This window comes from Buceros rhinoceros, unplaced genomic scaffold, assembly GCF_000710305.1.
Source record: "Buceros rhinoceros silvestris isolate BGI_N320 unplaced genomic scaffold, ASM71030v1 scaffold13219, whole genome shotgun sequence".
Classification (NCBI taxonomy): Eukaryota; Metazoa; Chordata; class Aves; order Bucerotiformes; family Bucerotidae; genus Buceros; species Buceros rhinoceros.
In genome coordinates this window covers 22,472-43,325 of record NW_010432188.1, presented here as the reverse complement: position 1 = coordinate 43,325, position 20,854 = coordinate 22,472, and the positions used below count along the sequence as shown (strand labels likewise).

Sequence of the window (20,854 nt, the reverse complement as noted above, 5' to 3'; positions counted from 1 at the left end):
GAGGAAGGTTTCTCATGGAAGAAGATCTGCTCAACCCCAGAATCCTTGGATAGCCCATGGACTGTCCGTAGAAAACCAGAATTCACTGGAAGAGCTAATGCTGCCTGACAAAGTGATTGAGGCATATGGCCAGGCTATAGATAAAAAGTAACTGAACACTTTTACCCCTGAAATTTTCCTAGGATGAGGAAAAAATGTAGGTAATATAAAAGTTGAGCTTTTCAAAGGTCTCAGTAATTTTTCATGCAGAAATCCTTCTGTGCTAAATGCTCATTAGCCTGGTACATTACAACAGCAGAGAGGACAAAGAAAGCAGTTAGGCACATCAGCGGGAGGCTCAAGAAGGGTTAGTCCACCCCTCCTAACCTCATTGCGCAGTGTAACAGCCAGCATAAAATCTAGCACAGGATGATCCTCAAAACCACCTAGAGAAAAAGAACAACCTTGAACCGGAAGCGATTGGGTGTCTGATACTCTCCCGTGAGGAGAACAGTGTTGATATCATTTCCGATGAGGGAGGGTGATGGCAGCCTTGTCAGCGTAGTCTCAAATCCTTGGGAAAAAGCACAGGTTGCGATGTTACTGTGTGAATCGGAGATTGGCATGTGCATAAATTGGGGATCTCAGCCCGCAGCTTACCTGCCCGAGTAGATCTTGTTGACCCATCCACTTTGTACCCATAGTTGGAAGAGAAAAAACACCAGGGCACGCTGGTATCGCTCTGGGGACTCCAGCAGCAGCCACGCAGGGTGCAGGTGTGCTGATGGAAGGACACGAGGGGCACAATTGAGCTGATTTGGCACAAATAAATCCTCCATACTAAAACAGTTAGAATGCACAGGGAGTGCGCATTTTACCCCAAACACCAGAAAGCTCAATAATATCTACAAAGAGATCATCTCCTTCTCCGAAACTCTGCTGAGGGAATTCAATGGCAGAGAATACACTAAATACAAAGGATTTTTTTCTGGATTTGGAGTAGAAACATGCTTGTTAAACATGCATTCTTTCCTAAAACCACAAGATCCACAGGCAAAATGGACATTTAAGAGGAGTTATTGAAGCATTTGAGCTGTGACAGATGCAGTATAGCCTGACCAACAGTCACACACTGGAGAGGAAGTAGAAGTTATAGTTTGCTTCACAGCTGGTAAACAGCTAGTTAAACATCTGCATAATGGATTTTTATGTATAATACCTACGTTTTAACATAATTTTCCAACATCAGAGGTGTTCAGATTGCTTCTGCAGAGCCTCAAATTGAGATAAATCAACTTTTTTCTTTTCCAACCCCCCCCCCCCCAAGCAAATAGCCCTATTGCTTAAAGCAGATATCTCAGCATAGTGGCACCAACCTTTACACCACCCTTCAGTAGTCCAATAAGCTACAGTACCTTTGCTTTGCTGTTACAAATTAACTTACTCACGTGCTGTTTACCTGAGTTTTATGTTTGAAGATAAGATCTGGGTAATACATCGCGGAGTTTCCACACATTTCCTCACATTAAAAACCCAACTCATTACTTAGGGCAAAGGGCAGTAATAATACAACAAGTTTGACTGAGAGCAAAGGGCAGCATCTGCAGGTGATCACGTATCCAAACCCAACATGCAGATCTTCATGACCTTTCTCTCCACCCCTCCCCACTAAAAGAAGCTGTTTCTGACTTCATCTAATTGTGCTTAAATTTTTTTGATGTTTCTGTTGTGCTTATTTAAAGTATTCTGCAGCTTGAAACAGCTGGAGGTGGTCAAGAATCTCAATTGCTGCTATCCTTGCTGGCACTTGGTTTTGGTCATAGAGCCCAGTCTGCTCAGTGCAGGCCTAATGCTTTTCTCAGCGTCTGAAGAGAGCAGAGATAAGCCAGCTCCAGCCCAGAAATCACAGAACTGCTGAAGGAGAGCACAGAGGGAGCTCACAGAGCCGCTGGCCTGGGAAGTCGTACTGTGTTTATCTGGTAGCAATTGCATGGAGCACAGAAATCTCTGCAAAACCACCCCAGATAAAACCCAGATTCACCAAGTAGATAAGTGTTTGTCTCTATCTTGGACTTGTCACATCAAAAAACATGTCTGCTGTCATTTTCATTAGGCTGCAAGCAAAAAAGAGATGGAGGTGAGATAGAGTGACTCATTTTCCCCTACATTGGTCCAAAAACCAACGCGCTTTTAGGCTATGGAAAACCCACTGTCATTTCCTCCCTTCCCAAATCAATAGCTCCCTATTTCCCATTTTATAAACTATTTTAGAGGAAAAGAGAAGCACCAGTGTTGCTATCATTCTAGCAGAAATTAGAACTGTGAAAAATATGCTACTCTCTCCGGGAAACTTAGCAGCTGAAACCCAGCTGCAACACTATTGTGTGGGAAACTGTATCTCTAACTAGCTCCTATTTGATTTACACTAACCAATCAGAAACTGCATGTGAACTAACTCCTGTATCCAATCATAGTGCCTTAAGAGATGCATACTGTGTGACAAGGAACATATCCAATCGCTATGTAAGCAGTTACGTGAGCAAGAATCCACTGTCTATAAATAGAGAAGTATTGAAAACAATAAACAGGTCTCACTACACACCACATTGGCGTTTGGGTGATTCGTTCCTCTCCAGCTCGCGAGCTTGCTGCCACACACCAGTTCCTTCACAGATTTGCTCCCTAACTTCGTTTCCTTCATACATATAGGAATATCCTAAATACATAAGAACAGTCTCTACCTCCTTCCTCGTATCACATCCTAGACCAGTGACTATCCCATGCAACACAGAATAGCTTGAACAGCAGCTCTCCCTAAAGTCTGGTAGTTCAGGGACCTCTGTTCCCACTTCATAAGCACACTTTACTCATTCAACACCTACTTCTCGTGAATACTTCTTGATTATTTTCAGCAGTTACTTTATAGCCCAGTGATATTCTTCTAGCTAGATCTTATTCTCTGGATTTGTCAGCAATTGCTGTATTTTTGTGATACATTGAGTGTGCTGTATAAGGAATTCAATACAGAAGTGCAGGATTGGTTATGCCTGAGCAGGAAGAGGAGCAGAGTTCATCCAAAGACACTGGAGAGGCTGTTCTAAAAGCCACCATTCAGTGTAAGTAAAGACACGAGCTGATCGCAGCCTCTGAGCTATAAAGTCAGCATAACAGATACCAACAGCCAATAAAGCCAAAGAGAAAGTCAAAGCTTAATTAGAAATAATTCTGGGCATGAGGGATCAGTTTGTGCTGGGATACAGTACGAACTGGCTTCTGAACATTGAACAGAGCACCAAGGATTAAAAAAAAAATAGCTTATCTACATGCTGAACTAGGAGGTTTCTCTTACATGCACCCAAACAAACCTCTCCCAACAATGACATTTTGGGGAAAAAAACCACACACAAACCAAAGCAAAACCGACAGTAGACCCTTCCCCCAAGCTGTCGGAGGTATCAGTCCAGTAGTGGACAGCACTACCTCTGCTCACAGTAGGTCAATTTTTACTGGTGGGTCCTTCTTGTCTAATCAAACTTCATGGCAATTTTCCACAGCAGAGAACTGTAGTTAATAAATATCTGCTTTCTTCCAGCACATCTATCTTCATCAACCCTGCGATCAGCTAATAAATACCTTTTTGCTTTCCATACTTCTATCCTCCATAATCTTACTCATTTTCTGGCTTCATCTCGGACATCTTGAGCAAATACAGAAATCAGGACAGACATTAACATGTTAGATGAGCTTAGGCAACTCCTGCCCAGCTGCTGTTTATTCTGAAAACCACCAATGGAAACCCCTACCGAAGAGTTATGTTATTTAAGCAGGTACTTGCTGTTTTAGCTCTCTTGATTGCTTTAGAGTAGCCTAAATAAGGACAACCACAATGTTTCAAGGAGAAAATTTATGCAGGAATGAATGGACACAGTGGGGTGGGAACTCTGGCTTGCATCAGGCATGCACCTAACAGCTTTCATCAGGGCACACGTTAAAGGTGATATTTATTTCTAGTCCTGTGAAATTTGCTAAAGATTTCACTAAAGAAAGAACAGATTCAGGAAGGATTTGTTCCACCTCCAGTTCCAGAGCAGGTACCCCAATGTTCAAATCTGCATCTGGCCCTGCTTTGCTGCTGGTATCTACAGTCTGATTATTTTTAATTCTTTCTAATCAGTGATGGTAAAAGGAAGGGCAGACCTACAATAAGGCTCACAGTTGCAACCAGAGCAAAACTATTTCCCTCAGCGGATGATGAGTGCAGCTCTTAATGTGGGGTGACTGGATCAAAGGCAGTAATTAAAGAGATCTGCATGACTGCTCCCACCACAGTGCATTTGCTCCTGGGGGGCGTGAAGGAACCAAAAGAGGAGAGAAACAGGCTGTGATCTGAGCCTTTACTAACCTGCTGCCTGCAGGACTTTAATGAACTGTATACCAACAAACCCAGGGCATGACAGAAGCTTTAACAGCTGTCACTTCTGGAAATAGACCGGGAATTTCCTTGGAGATCGAGACAGCTGGCTAATAATTTTTTATACTTCTGTGAATGACATAAACATCACACTTCATAATATATATTCACTATTTTGTCTTTTAAGCTGTCCCCCTAAACCAAAGCAAGATGCCGATCATCCACCAGCTTCCATGAGAAAATGAGAACATCCACTGTAAAGATGAATCATAATAATAACCTTCCAAAACCAATGAGTAAAAAACTGTTCTGAATGTGAGAGCAATGGAAAATTAACAGGATACTTTGCACTGAGAATCTTAACTCATAGATTCTTCAGCCAAAATGTCATTTCTAAACTCTGCTCTCTTCAGATAAGAGACACCACAGTCAAGAAAGGAAGACACTGAGGTTCAAATGGGTTCTGAAAGGAAACTGTGACCATGTCTCGTACAAATTTTGTGCATCTGGGTAACGTGCATCTTCACCTGAAGTCTTCTAAATTCTAGTACTTGACCAGACAAGAAGAAACTGTTCAGGTAAAGCTGTTAAAGGTAAAGAGTGATCTTTTTTTAACAACTTGGTGTCTGATTTTGTTTCCACCTCTCCCCAAACCAACGGCTGGGGAGCACTGGCAGTGCTCTTCAGCCTTTGACAGCAAACTGCTACAGCAGCTGGGGACCCCAGAGCTTCTGTCAGTGGGCTGCAATGAGTTATACAGGAGTTACAGTGCCCTGCAAAGTGCTCAGGCAATCACAGATTAAAAGAGGTTAAGAAAACAACTGGTATATTACAGACAAGATAAGTTCTTGTAATTAAGCATGAGACTTTATGGGATAAAGCCTATTTTCTAATTTTTTCTAGAGTGTTTTCAGACCTTTGTCGCTAATTGATCCGGGATGCAGTCAATTCTCTCTGCTATTAATACGTTCAGACATTCTGGTGAAAATGCTGTTAAGGAAAGAAATTAATGGATTATTACCAGGATTTCCAAAATGTCAGAAAAAGTTGATTACCTCAACTCGGGAACTGCTTTTGCTTGCTGTTTCTCACCATCTTGAAAAGCTGGTACTTTTTGCTCAGGTAGGTATTAGTCTGTATGTGTTTGGCTGGCTTGTGTAAGTAATTACTTTGATTTTACTCCTGTTTTTACTCCAAGATTATTGCTTCCATCCCCGTGTGTAAGTGGGGTTACTCACACAAGTGGAAGCATATGTAAAGCAGGGTGCTCTATATCATCCCTGAAAGACAAGTGGTTTCTGATGTACCAGCTCATCACTAGGAAGCCCTGTAGGTATTTAAGGTTCGATTCACACAATTCGGCTGCTCCTACTGGTCTCCCTGATCCCTTTTGGATTTTTTCAGTGCTGTCTTTTTTATACTCAAAATTTTTGAAATAATCCCATTCTTTGTTTATAAAAAGCATCTAATCTTGGGAGGAAGGGATAAAATTGTTTTCATGGCAATAAATTCTGAGTCACGCTATTTATTATGTTCTATCTAGTAACTTCACTCATATTACCTGCAAGAAAGATTGACCATGATTCACCTGTGGGTAATGATAAGAACAAAACACTAACACTGAGAGTCAGGACTTTACAGCACCTTTTTTTTTTTTTTTAAAGGCACTTACAGTGATTTTTTTCCCCCCTCACTTGAACATCCACATTCTTGAAAAGCCTGAATCAGTGTCAGAAATGATGCCAATGGTTAGTTCCTGATGCTCTGTGGCATTTACAATAGTCTCAGCGAGCAGAGATGAGCAGTTCCTGCTCTAGGGTTTCACTCTGCTCCTATGGCAGCAATGGGAAGTTGTGCTTACCTGTAGTTTTGACTCCAGGTTGTCCTGATGCCAAAAGCCCAATGAGGGCACAGGCTATGGCCGTCACCAGGCAGACAAGGACAACCAGGGTGATTTCCAGCCCACTGAAATTCCTCTTGCCCATCTAGATCCAGAGAAACACCATCGGTATAAGGAAAACACAAGTAACAGCTTTGAAAACACGTTATAAATCACGTTACTAATTTATTAAAACAGCAAAATTTAAGCTATTCAGGTTTTAAACCACATCTCTAATCCTGGGGCTTAAATAAAATACTGCAATAAATCCCCAGGATAACTCACATGGCGCAGATTACTGCAATATTACACCAGTGGACAATCACTGAGAAATGTATTTTGTCATTTTCTTCTCAGATTAACAACAGAGTTTCTTAAACGGTTCTGAAATTCCTGAAACAGAAAACAAACAAAATCCTCTCCCCTTTTATTTTTTCTTTTGATTTTTCATTTCTTCTTTAAAACAAACACAGTGTTTATTCTGTTTAATAAAGGAGGGTGTTGATTTCTTAAAAATATATTTGACAAAAACATCTGATGAGCTCTCAGTGTGTTCATGACACTTGGGAAAGGCAAGATAAGGGTAACAGGGTGGGTTCCTTATTTGCAAAGAGAAAGAATATGTCACATGTATAAGCCCATGGTACACCGGTGGCTTTTGAAATCACAGCTGAAATGAGGAGGAGCACATCAATGGAGTCAATGCCTTAAAATGCTGTGTAAAAGTCCTCTTTTCCCCCAGTATTGCTTTTTTTTGTGAGGCACAGTGGAGCAAGGTGGGCTGCGCCGAGCCAGCTACTGAGCCTGCGCTAAGAACGACACGGTACCGTTAACGGTGAACTGTGCACCAGTAATAAAACTAATTAAAACTGATCTCCAGCCTCCAGATCAATATACACTGGCAGCAGCTACTACAGTTAGCATTTGGTTAAGAACAGTTAACCTTCTAAAACAGCTTTAAATCCAGAGAATTTGGTTCTTTTGAGCTCAAGCAAGAAACTATGGGAATGCATAAGCATTACATTGGCATATCAAAACACTTTTACATATTTTAATGATGACCCAAAGGAATGAAAAATACTTTAGAAGAACCTGTATTTTTGGTGAAATAACACTTTAAATCTATTTCATCTGTTTGCCTCTCATTTCTTCCAAGTATAATCCATCTCTTTACCTGTACCTCTAGTCATGGAAATCTCACAGCCACAGGAATGAAGGAAGAGTAAAAGCAAAACTACCCCATCAACAGGCCCCAGAAGAGCAGACCCAGTACTTAGATAACCAAGTGCTTTTCAGTATGGTGATTAATAAAAGCTTTTGTAAATAACATTGTGCTATTCATATTTTCTCCATTAACATCAAAATTTACAGCCCTTTTTTAACATTATGCTTATCATTACTCCCCCAGGGATTATTGTCTGCATCTCCACTGCACATTGAAGAACATATGTCCTAACTCCAGCAGTTCCTCTCCCAAGTTCCCTTTAGCATTTTCTGAATATGTGTCGACTAGGAGGCCTAAAAAGTAAAATTCGTTTTTCTGAAAACCAGAATTTTATTAAAGTTCATGTCCTCAAGCCCTCTGCACCACCACCAGTCCTCCCCACCACCCACCCCCCAACTATAGCATTACATTTCAGTTCTTTCCTTCTCGTGGTCTCCCCCAAGACCTGAGACTTTGGAAATAAAGCTTTATAATTTATAAATATAAGTTCTGTTGTGTGATGTAGTGAGGTAAAGATGACCAGGAAGTCGGATGCACTAGAAGGAATGACATACCTTAAAGCCCCTCTGCTTCCTTCATCTGCTGCTCCTGACTGCAAAGCTCCACATCAAACCCTACGCTTTATCCTCTGCTGTTATCAGTTCATTACCCTGTTTACTAACCCATCTACCAACAGCCGGCACATACATGATTACAGGCAGATTGCAGAAACTCTTTGGACTTCATAATTACTGTGATTATTGCAGCCAAGGAATGGCTGGGTAATTAATAATATACATGATTACAGGCAGATTGCAGAAACTCTTTGGACTTCATAATTACTGTGATTATTGCAGCCAAGGAATGGCTGGTTAATTAATAATATTAAATAAGATGTATCAGATTCTGCTGAAAAGAGAAAAGCAGCCATAAAATGCCAATAAACTTATCCATGTTGTTTGACTAAACAGGTTTATTCCCTGTCTTTGTTACCAGGACCTTCAAGAAACCATCACATACTTTGTCTATCATTCTTACTTTAAGCACTGCAAGAAGCCGTTAAACATTCCTAACTGAGGAAAGAGCTATTAAATTAGCAACAGGAGAGAATCAAGTTTATGGCCATTGAAACTTTTCTAGGAATTAAATATAAATTGTTAATATTAATATAAACAGATACTAACATTAAATGTCAAAAGCGGAAAAAAGATTAACACGGAAAAGGGTTTATAGGGAAGAGGCTTCAATCGTAGTTTTACTATAAAACCTTCATATGTAACTGGGTTTTGTCTTTTTCTCACAGACAGATAGAATCTTAACATTAAATCATTATTTTCCAAAGGAAAGCTTTCAATTCACACTCTTAAAGTATTTATGAGTTATCTTCTGATAATGTAGAAATGGCTGTTCTCAGTGGCTGTGCCACTTGTGTTTTTTGAGCTGTTCACAAATTTATCCAGTTTCCTCAATATCTCACCTCAGACTGTGAAGTGCAGGAATGAGATGTGTCCTTCCTGAGCACAAAGGGAATTGTCCTCTTTTCCTTAGTCAGCACTTAAAAGAGAGAGAATCAATCAGACATACAGAGCACTGAGGCTCTCCTGTGACTATCCATCTTCACACAAATCAATGCCCCCACTTTCAGTGACACTGGTTTTGAAATGCAGCCCATTATCTCGTTCACCCCTCCATTTCATTGTAACATCATGTGTGTCCGCATGGGTGTGAGTAAGCTCTGGAAAGGTAATTCTAACATCCCTCTCCGTATTGCTAAATACGCTGCTTTATGAATGCCTAGTGGGAAATATCAATTTCAGGTGGGTTATGAAGATCCCAATGGTTTGGGAGACTGGGGAGGGTGTGGGTTTGTTTGCGGTTTAGTTTTTTTTATGTATTTGTTTTCTCAGGTTTATATCTTCATTTAACTGTTCCAGGAAAGCATATGGCCATGTGTTTCGTTTAAACACGTCTGCAATCACCCCAGCATCAATACACCCATTTGCTTAAGTGCTTTCCTGAAATCATGGTGCTACAAACATACATTATCAATCACCTAGTGAACATTTTCTGTGCAACTCGAGAGCATAAAAGCACTGAACAAAGAGGTCTCACAAGAGGGTTAACCAGCGGGTTGCGTAGCCAAGTCATTAGTCTACAAAGGACGTCAACAACAGGGCTCTCAGGTCGAGATGGGGTATTGAACTCCAAGGAGGAGGAATGGGGAAGGCTCTTCAGGTGGGGACTGAGAGACCATAAAGACGACCAAGAACTCTATTAAACTAAGAGCTGAAACAGCATGGTCTCTACTGTCTCCTACTTTGGTTTCCAGGAATTAAGAGCTGATTTATTTGACAGCTGGTAAGCAGAATTACTTGAAGCCCAGGAGTACAGGCTAGACTGTAGAGAGCAGCGAAGGAAAATGAGCTGGGGAATTAGGTACTGTTAAAAATGTAATAATTTCAGAAGAGAGATTTCTCTTAGTTTTTAACAGGTCCATTTTTAATTAAATCTAATACAAGTAGAAAAACCTGTTAGCTGGTCATAGTTAGCTCCCTGCTTGTATTCATTCAGGCAGCTGTGCTAATAATTGAGTTTTCAGCTAAGCAACCACAACAGGGAAAAGAAATAGCTTCTAGGTTTTCTACAGTTTCACAAGATTTGTTTTTTCACTGTTTTAGTATCAAACATCCACTTGAAGTTACAGTTTGGAGCCCTTAATTCTTGCAAGAAACTGCTTGTGGATTACCACTCCAGTCAGGAACATAATCATTAGCTTTACAGAACCTGCATACAGTGACTAATAACTTCTGGAGAGAAAAGAAATATTCTAGTTGGGGAAAAGTTTAGTAATTGTGTCAAATCAACATTTTGGTAAGAGTCACAGATCCTACATGATATGATTGAACAGGTTCTTGGCAGCAGAGCTACAGCAGGAGTCTCCTGCCATAAGTCAGTTTATACTGGTGATGAATTTGCTCCCAAGAATTTCAGGACATGTTGACAAGCAAATGAGGCAGATCCATGCAAGCAGAAAACTGGTCCAAATTCAGTACAGCTCTTAGAGGGCTCCTGAAAACCCCTTGATAAAATTCCACCATCAAGTAACAAGCAGATCATATGGATGTTACTCCTGCCCCCAAAATCTTCCTCTTTGACACTTATATCACAGAAGATTTGTTCCAGTTAAAAAAAACAACAACCCAACCTTTCAAAAATAGAAGCACTGCTCCTCTTCACACTAAAAAAGATCAGGCTTTAGAAACTCCATTAGAACGATCCCAGCCCATAGAGAGCTAAGAGAAACTAACTGCACTCTCTCCATCCTTACATTCATCTGGAGAGAAGGGTGGGTGCTTTCAGGGTTTTCTCTCTATTTTACATAAACAGTGAATAAAATGCTAAAACAGAGGTTGAAGATTGGGACTAGTCATTGCATGTGCTCTCTGGCTTGATTATCTTTGAATTATTAAACTACCCTGGCACTGCTAAACTGGAGCAAAGGAAAATTTAGGTTGATACCTCTTCTGCTTTACGGATTGCACCTTATTTTCCTTATCACATGAGTAAATGGAAGCCCAGATAAAGTCCTCAAACCTTTCCAGGACACTATCAAGAATGTCAGGTGTGATGAGTGTGATTCTTCAGCATGAAGAAGGTTCAGCGCACACCTTAATCAGTTCTTTAGCACTCTAAGACCACAGTGAACATCTGGAATAATGTGATTCACAGAACAGCCTTGTCTGCTGCACCAGCTCCCTTCCAGGTCTCTACTAGCACCTGTGAGCTCAATAAGGAGATAGACTACAAAGAAAACACCTTCAGAAAGTTCATTAATGGCTACAACAAAGTACGCACTTGCCACATCATAGCCATCTTTTTCCCCTTTTAACCATCAGTAAACAGTGTCCAGAATAGACTTGAAAACCAGTGTGAGACAGCTTTTTTATCATAATTTCTAGACAGAAGCCTTACCAAAGCTCCCTGGGAAGTTTTTTACTGCAGCGCCAAGTCTAAGCATGAAGGCACACTGTTGTTCAGCTTTACAACATGTTACAGGCTGCTGAGGACACAGGAGATTCCTGTGGCTAGGAAAAAACCCAGCTGTGAATTAATTTTAAGGAGAAACTGAGCACGAAAACTCCTCATGGAAAAAATAAGAATAAAAAATACATACTTGCCCTGGAGTCACCTTCAGACACCAAACTGAGATTAATGCAAACCTAGCCAAGCAAGATGAAGAACTGGAAAGCCTCACAAATGCATTGCGAACACCACCCCCTCCCCACCCCCCGCAAAGAGGCTCTGGAGAGAATTAATTTGAATTCAAAGTTGTCTCTTTTTTCCCAATGCACCTCACAGTTCAAGATCAGATACTGTGAGCTTGGTCTCAGACAAAGAGTACTTTTCATTTTATAGCAATTGACAGCCAAAAGATTTTGATTTTGTTTACTAAGCAGATACAGAAATAACATCAGTCGAATAATTTCATTGTCACGGAAAAGTAGAACATGTTTGAAGTTCAAAGTATGTGTAGTTTCTGTAGATAAATAGGTTTCTGTGCCTAGACCACAGGCCTTTATACTCATTTGATAACACTTTTGAGCCAGCAAATGATGGCAGAGGTAATAACAGGATTTGATTTTAGACTGTGTTCATTTATGAATTTATTTGGTCAAGTTAGAGACTAGTACATGCCATGATAGTGATCACATTGATAAGAATTCCAACTGAACATGCACAGAGAGGAAGAAATTTTGCAGCACTTAGTGCAAATGAGGAAACTACTTGTTGTGACTCTCTAAAACACAGCAATCAGTGCTGGAAGTTGTACTGCATCGAGTGCCTTCTCAGGTGCCTGGGGTGGTTCAGTTAAGACCTGACATCAGAAAAGATGTTATAACAAGGTTTCTAGAAAACCTGAAACCCTCTCATTCTTTTTTTTATAGCTAGTGAACACAAAAAGCAGGAACAGAGGTGTCTGGCGTGGAAGTGTCGTGATGGTTTGAACCATAATCCTTCATATAAGTCACTTGATTATGTTGGCAAATTAATGACTGCGGTTCTTCAGGATAGCAAATGGTAGAGCCAAATCTTATGTATTGCCAATATTTATTACCTATCTTTTCAGCTGAGAAAGGAATGCCAAGATTGCTTGAGAAACATTCTGTCTTCGGCCATTCATGCATCAGGATACGGAAATATTAAAATGTGTTTGACACCACTATCTGATGAAAATCTATTGTCTGCTTTTTTTATTTTTCAGCTGTAAAAGAAAAAGCATTAAGGATATTAAAAAAATGCAAACTGTCCTCCAAGCAAGTGATTTGGGCCTGTCATTTGTGGCTGTCAATGTTAACTTCAGGATAAGCTTTACTGCCTATAAACAAAGGAGAAAAAGGAGAATTAATATTTACTTCCAGCTCATTGCAGGCTCCTGTTAGTGTGTAAAATTCAAAAACATACCTCCCGAAACCCTCAGCTACTTCCTCACAGCTCTGCCCTGCCATCCCAGGGGTGCTGCAAAGGGGACAGCATTGCCCATGTCCTCAGGGAAGCTCTGGGCTGCTGCAGCATGTTCACACCGAAGCCTGCTGAGGATGGAGCTTGGCAGTGTGTTAGATCTAAATTGTTCATGAGGCACATTGTAAGCTGACAGACTAAGCCCATTGTGGGTACTTGTTTTGGAGTCTTTTTGCTGGGAACAGCTCTTCAGTTTTACTCAAGTCTTCACTCTGTCAAGTTTTTCAGCTTTGTGATTTTTTTTCATGTTCCTTCCTATCTAAAAATGTACCAGCAGAAAGGAATCCTCACTTCTGCTAGCAGCTCTAGAGACATCAGGGGCATCTTCTGACCATGGACACATCAAGCTTACCATTCAAGTTACAGTTTATTGCTTTGAATAAAAAGTGTATTGCTTCATATGAAACCTAATTGGTGAAAAACTGAAGAACTGGTTTCAGGAAACAAATGCATGTATCAGCTATTAAACCTCTTTAAAAAGAGAGTCTTCCCCCGATACCTTACACAAGAGGGAAAACTGTCTCTTAAACCTCCAAAAGCATGGCATTAGTTTTTTTTGCCTTTGAGGAATTAATAAATTCACATATGTATGTGCTTAAAGCATGTATGGTCTAATAATCCAACCTCAGGCAAAAGAGTCTTGGATTTCAGAGCCCAAATCACACCAGTCTGTATTTAGGTTGTCAAAATGCCCACTAACATAAAATAAATATTTATACGACTACCTCCTTGTGCCAGTTTGACGACACATATGCACAAACCACTAGGAAGCCAAAGAGCCTGCCAGCTCCAAAGAGTCTTGAGTCATACATCAGGCAGGTCCAAAATAGCAATTGATATATTTTCTAATGCTATTAAAAAAGTAAAGTAACTGGGGACTCACTCTTTCTTGGCTTGTGAACTTACATATCTATTTTCTTTTTTTACTCTTTCTTGCAACCAGGAAGGCCAGAAATTTTAGGTAGTACTTTTAAATGAATGTTAATATCTTCATCTGAAGAATATTTTAAAAAAATGATACCAAGTAGTTTAAGGTGAAATTACAGAGCTGCAATACCGACAGTAACCTAAAAGCAATAAAAAACCTCCCACTAGTAAAGAACACTCAAAACACACCTGGTCCTAACTCCATTATATGCAATTCCAAACCTATTACATTTTTCCCCCTCATGTCATTATTGAACAAAAGCTAAAATGACAGATTGTCTCCCAGCTTTTGGAGGCAGGAGAACATAATTCTGAAAGTAGCTGCTTAATGAAATCAGTGTTGTGACCCTTTGCATTTTTTTGTCATCAAAGCTTGTCTGCTGACTGTTTCCATGACTTTCCTTGTCCTTGCTGCAGATGGTCTTCCAGCCAACGCCTGTGCTTCTTGCTGCTACTGAGCAGGAAACAAAGCAAAGCCACCATTATTATATACTGATTCCTTGCCAGCTTTTCACTTTTTTTTTTTCCAGACAGTTTATTACATTTTATTATTCAGCTTTGTGTTTCTTTCCAGTAATAATAATAGATGCTCAGTGTAAGAAAACAAAAGGATTAAAGGCTTAGGAGCTTTTTAAAGGAAGGGTGAATATTTAATATTCACATATTTGTAACGATAACTGGAAGATGTGAATAACATCAGTGCCAAAAGTCTGATTTCCTTACACCTGGGTTTCTATATGTAATTCAGGAACCACTCAGCAGGCAGGCTGCTCTGTGTAAGTGACGTGAGGGCTCACTCAGGCCACATGGATCAGCTCATACTTATGCCATTCAAGATGTGGAAACCCTCAAAGACATGCGACCTGCATTAGCATAGTCCCCTCCACGTCATTTAACCTAGACAGTGACCGCTAAACCGTAGCCTTGCGCCTAGTGGAAATGTTTGCATCACTGTGATGAAGTATTAAAATCCTGAAATGTTAACTAACACCCTTAGATGCTTTGGCTTCACACACACATTCCTCACAAATCCTTGAAGATTTTGATCATGCTGTTTCAAGCCTTTCTCTCTAAACACAACAGCTGGGAGCTGCTTTTTTTTTTTTTAATGGTATTTATGCACTCCCTTGTAGTCTCAAGTGGGAGTCTGAATGAAAACATCAAACAGTGCCAGACTTTGAACAAAACTTTGGGGGCCAGCAAGGCTGCAAGTGTTGTTGTGCAGGTGCTGTACATCACACCTCCGACAGCCCACGATGCAGAGGGAGTTGTACTAACACCCACTGCTGAGAAACCTCAGCCTTCCACTCGTGCTAACCAGTAAGCATGATTTTGCTTAACTGAACTGCTTTCCACTCGCTGAAGACCTGGGGGAGACAGTTCCTATGGATTTTCCCTTTTCCAGACATCCCTATTAGAAAATGAGCTTCATTGGCGCACTTACCTTCCCTGATTCCTAAGCAAGTTGAGACAGAAGCAGCGAACAATAAAGGTAGATGGTGCAAAGCGTTTGCTGGTCTCCCTCAATAATCATTTCTTGACTCTGGTCACACCATGGGTACAGCAAACACCACAAAAGCCCAGTCAAGATACAGTAGCTGAAAACTGTTAGAAGCGGCTCCAGAAGTCAGGTTCAATTTTAACATGTTCAAGGATGATACAAACACTCTGCACCTTCCCTCTTCATCTTGAGGTATTAACACCATCACTAATTAACCAGAAGACTCATGTAGCTCACAGCTCATTTGAGGTTCTTTAACACCACTGCTACAGCAAGGATCAGCACCATAAATTTTTGCATTGCTCCATCCCATTAATATACAGGGTTTTGAAGTTTTTTCTCACTTGTCCTTAAGATGTGTTTACACTCTCCACATGACAAATCTCCCAGAACAAGTCTATTACCTTGTGGCCACTTTATTTCCACTCTAAGACACTCTCTCATACAGTCTCCCCTCCTATAAACGCGACCACAAAATCACGAGTCCAAACTGCACTATTTGCAAGGCAAATCATTTTAACACTCAATTCCTTGACTCAGGCTCTTACCATTACTTAATATAATCAAACAGAGGGGAAAATATCTTAGTGACTCAGTCTGGGGTAGAAAGCTCCTAGACCAGGCAATCCTCTCCTCTGATGGCTGCTGCGAGAGCAAAGCTCCCAGTCTAGCCTGCACTAAATGGGCTTGACACTTGAGTGACCCCACGGTGCACAGGAGAGCTTGAACAGAGTCATGATCTACAGAAAATCAGACATTCCATGGCCCACAAGATCAGCAGTAGGCAGTGGCTTTTGAAAAAAAAAAAAGGCAGAATGCAGGGTTTGGTTAGGATAGAGTTAATTTTCTTCATAGCAGGTGGTTTGGGGCAATGTTTTGGATTTGTGCTGAAAACCGTGTTCATAGCACAGGCATCAGGAGAGCAGCAAACAGAGCTGGCAATTATTTTCCTGGTGGCCAGTAGACAGGAAGCACCCTGGGCAATCCACTTTAAATTACCAGAACAGCAGCAGCACCTCTGTGGGAACTTAGTTACCCTCACAGTTACTCCTGCTTCTTTATCCATCCTTCCTTAAAACCAGGGTTCGATCTTTTATTAACTCCAGATTCAACAATGCGTCACTCACATTCACAGAAAACTTTGCTCCAAGGAAGGAATAGCTTTACTACTGCTGTTACCTTGTTTGCTACCATCAGATAAATTACTCTTGAATATATGAGCCAAGATGTCTTTCGAAAGCAGAGGTTATCACAGAATCCTTGTTTCAGCTGTGGCATTACTCAAAAAGCTTGGTTTTGTGCTGGATGCCCCACTGCTCCCAATGAAATATTATGCTAATGCCTGAAGAGACATATTTCCGTAACAGGGTTCTAGAACGTTGCTTAAATTCCTTAGGAAATGTATGACTATATATAATTTTTTTCTTTGAACTGCTATCTGTTTCCAGCAGAGCTTCCAAAATATCCTGGAAGCCCTTCAGGTTAAAATGATTAAAAATAATTTAAAAATCATCATAATTAAAAATTATTAAATCACCATTGAAATGAGCCTATTTATATTTTTATCACACCCAAACATTGACCAAATTTTCATTCATTCTTTTCACATTGAAATTGATATTAAGCCAGTGGGACCTGACCCTCGAACCAAGCCTGGAAGAGAACTCCACAGATAATCCCTCTTCCCAACTTTAAGGCAAAAAGCAGAGGAGATTTAAAACACTCATTTATGGGAATGAAGGTTTCTACATAGCACCAGCACTGTACTTGAGAGGGTGGTAGCTGGAAAAGACTCCCACGTTGTCTGAGCCTTTGACTAAGCAGCAGGTTTTGTGCTATCAGTGTAAAACCACTGATTCTGGAAAGAAAAGGTATCATCAGCACAACTGCCCCATGGCATCGGCTGTTTCAAACACACCTCCTGTACAAGGGTATTTACTACATTTATCTGCTACGTCTGTACTTTCAGAACTGCTACTTTTATTTTCATGGACAGGATCCATAACACCAGTTCCTTTGTCTTGTTATTACTAAAAGGAAGAGGAAGGGTGTGTCAACATTTAGCATCACGATGTCTTCTGTGGTGGCAACGTCTTGCTTTGGGCCTCGGTGGAAATAGTCACACAAAAACAAGATCCTGATGTGTTTCAGAGCAAATGCATTTTCACTTGAAAAAAACCATTCTTTCATTTGGTTTTACAGGTTATTCAGAATAAAATAACTTCTGTCAGCCTCTCAGTGCTGACAGCATCTTGAGGAAGACATAACTGTTGATCAGCATGGGTCAGACAAAGATCACATCTTCTAAATCCTGGGCTGTAAACTTAAAATCCCCAGATGCAAATACAGGTACATGAGAGGCAGGTTGCGTGGAGAAAATACAGGGAGAGAAGTAGAGTGAATCAAATAGAATTGAAGGAAAATCCTAATGACATGGAGAAAAACAGAGGAGAAGGTACAGCATCATTCCAAACAGAGGCTTGCTATATATGGCAGAGTTTTGATACCTCTAGTACAAATACAGAATAGCTTTAAATTAAATAAAATCCACAATACAGCCAAATACAATGAATTCTGCACAACCTTTCCCTTCTCTAATGAGAATTTAAATCCTGATTTGGATCACAAATATATAAAAAATGTTATGAAGTTATCCCACATCTCCCTTAACCTTTCAAATCAGTTAAAATACTGAGGTAGAAGAATATTTTCATTGATGGCAAGGACCCAGAGGGAGTTACTCAACCAGGTGTGATTGTCACAGTAGAGTTTAAAAAGATTTTATTCAGTTTTACTGTTTGCACCAAACAAGCCCCATCCTGGTGATCACCCAGTAAACACACCTGGCTTTTGGGTGTGTTTGTTTTGATAAAATAAGTTCCTAGAATGCCAGAATTCTCTCCCACACAATATCAATCTTCATGTTTTACCTGAAATCACTAGCACTGTCAGCACCTTCACATTTCAGGGAAGCTCATAACTCCACAGCTGCCACTACAGTCTTCAGCTGCCTCCATGTCAAAAGGTGGGCATTGCTAGATAACTCAGCAAGGGTCACCTCAAGGAGGACCTGATCATGCATTTCCATCACCTGGTAGTGGAAACAGGTCACTGGAAGGAACAACACAGCCCATTGAATGCTCTTCTATGAAACTGCAGCAAACAAGCATTCATGCAGCTGTATTCTAAACATCCACAACAGTCTTCTAGCCTGGAAAAGCTACAGTGTGCCACAGGTGGAGAACTCAAAGCTGTCCACCAACCTCCAGGTCCTACAGCAGCCAGAAACATGGTGGGTTGAACAGCCCATATGAGACCACTGAGCAACTTCCCCTCTAGCACCTTCTGATTTCAGGAGAAACCTGGAGCTCAAGGACTTTGTACCTGGTCACCTCTGGTCAAGATACAATATGGAGCATGCCCTGGTGGTGGGTTTTTATGTGCATGCTGATTGGCTGCCAGGCAAACTGCAATCTGATTGGCTAGGAATCAGGTGTGTATCAATTTACTGCTCACCTGCAGCTACTACAGACCAGAAGCCCAGGCACAGGGTCTGGGGAGTGGTACAGATTGTGAAAGAAAGCTTAAAAAGGAAAAAAAAAAATAAAGTCAATGATGCTCAGTATCTTTCACTTCTAAAGCATATTGCTTAAACAAGAAATGGGAGAAAGGGCAGGAAATACTTAATATTTCATCTGACCTAGTTATTTACCGAGTTGATGTTTGAAAAGACTATTGGGAGGAAAAATTATTCCATCACTTGTTATTCCTGACTTGTTTTGTCCCTTGTTTTGCCCAGGATTGCAGGCTGCAGCCCCCTGAAGCTGGCAGTACAACCACAAATGAGATGATGTCTTAGGCACTCTGGTGACCTGTGCTTGATATCCCCCCTTCCTGGAAAGATGATGCAGTAGGTGGTTCCCGTCAGCTGTGTGCCCCTGGCCCGCGGTGCCCTTGCTCACGCATGGTGCTCCTGATACTGCATGAGTCTGCTTGATTTTCAGAGCTGCTGTAGCTCCTTTCAGTGACCAAGGACTTACTTACTGCTGCAGCTTAATCTCTACAGAAACAACCCCATGTCAGAAACGTTCTGAGGTGATGCTAGACTAAATGAGACATGTCACTAACCTCCTGCCTGTCATCATCCCTACCTCTGGCACAAAGAGGGCTTAGCCTTGTCGTCAGCCTTACTATTTGCTCCAGGTGAGGGTTCAGGGATTTCTCATACCTTCAGCTCTCACTGTTTGTATTGGAGCTTTCAGGTGTCTTAACAGCTTTCAGAAAGCTGCTTTTCACCCACCCAGGGAGCAGCCACACTTTGTAATATCGCTCCTGCAGGCACGGCTCTTGCTCTGGAGTTGAGTGACCTGGCCCTGAACTGGGGACATTGATGGATCTTTTTGTTTTCTTTAGTTGCTGTTTTCTCATCCCTTTCTTCCTTCCACAATAAATGAAGCAAGTGAAAAATTGCCTTCCTTGGAGTGAGGTGAAATCAGCACATTGGATTTATTGGTGGCTTGCTCAGCTGAAAGCCCCCAATGTGCACAGAGGAAAAGTGCTTGTAGCCTATCCTGTCCTGAAGCGCTACGGCTGCTGGGGGAAACTGCACCACCAAACCAATTCAGATGGAAATGATGACATTTTAAAACATTTGAGCACTCAATTGTTTGCCTTGAAACTACTTTAATGAAACAAAGAACAAACAAATTCACTATTGTTAGTTTGCAATAACCCAGCAGGCTGAGAATTGGCACCAGCACATGGCAGAAAGCACAGCAGGGGGGCCAGATGCCTGGACCCTGCCTTGAGAAGGTGGGTTTGAACATGCCGGGACAGTTCGGGTGCTGTTCCCACCTTCAGCCTGTGCGATCGCTGCCAAAAGGCATTGATTGGCACCAAATGATGATGATGTGGATACTTGGACAGGAGGGATTTGACCAAGGTCAACTATTCTAGTCACACAGAGAAAGAACAAGAACGTTTTGACCAATCTTAAACTAAAATTAAACTCCAAAAAGGTGTTAAAAGGCCCAATTAACATGAATATTGCTCTGAAAGAAGAAAGCATTGTGAAATCGCAAATTTTTTTCGACAAGGAACTGTTGGCTTTTAGCATGTAATTTTTCCTATCTCAAGACTCAAGACACTTCTTTCTAATTTTATAAACCAAATCCTACCCCAAGAGTGACAGTAAACACACTGTCAGAATGGAGAGAGCGTGCCTGATCCATATACATTTCTTGAATTTACCTTGCCTGTACCAACAGTTGAGATGGAGAATCATTGGGAACATGGGCCAAAACCACCTTGTTTTCTCTCATGTGAAATGACATCCAGGAGTCAGTACCAAACCTTTTCCTCAGCAATTCCAGTCTTAGCTGCTTTTCTTTTACGTGGGTGTTCCCCTTGGCCCAGCTCATAGTTTTGCTTGTA

The 20,854-nt window shown here is 41.0% G+C and overlaps 1 protein-coding gene across 1 annotated transcript in view; it reads right to left on the bottom strand.

The window, feature by feature from the left end:
• Positions 1-6,375, bottom strand: part of LOC104500091 (maltase-glucoamylase, intestinal-like) — a gene marked incomplete at its 3' end in the record, with an annotated part of 44,572 nt that extends 38,197 nt beyond the window's left edge. Inside the window, 4 exon segments of the mRNA XM_010143687.1 lie at positions 444-553; positions 640-760; positions 5,307-5,434; positions 6,252-6,375. Coding sequence (XP_010141989.1) covers positions 444-553; positions 640-760; positions 5,307-5,434; positions 6,252-6,375 — 483 coding nt within the window.
• Between the last annotated feature and the right edge of the window lie 14,479 nt (positions 6,376-20,854).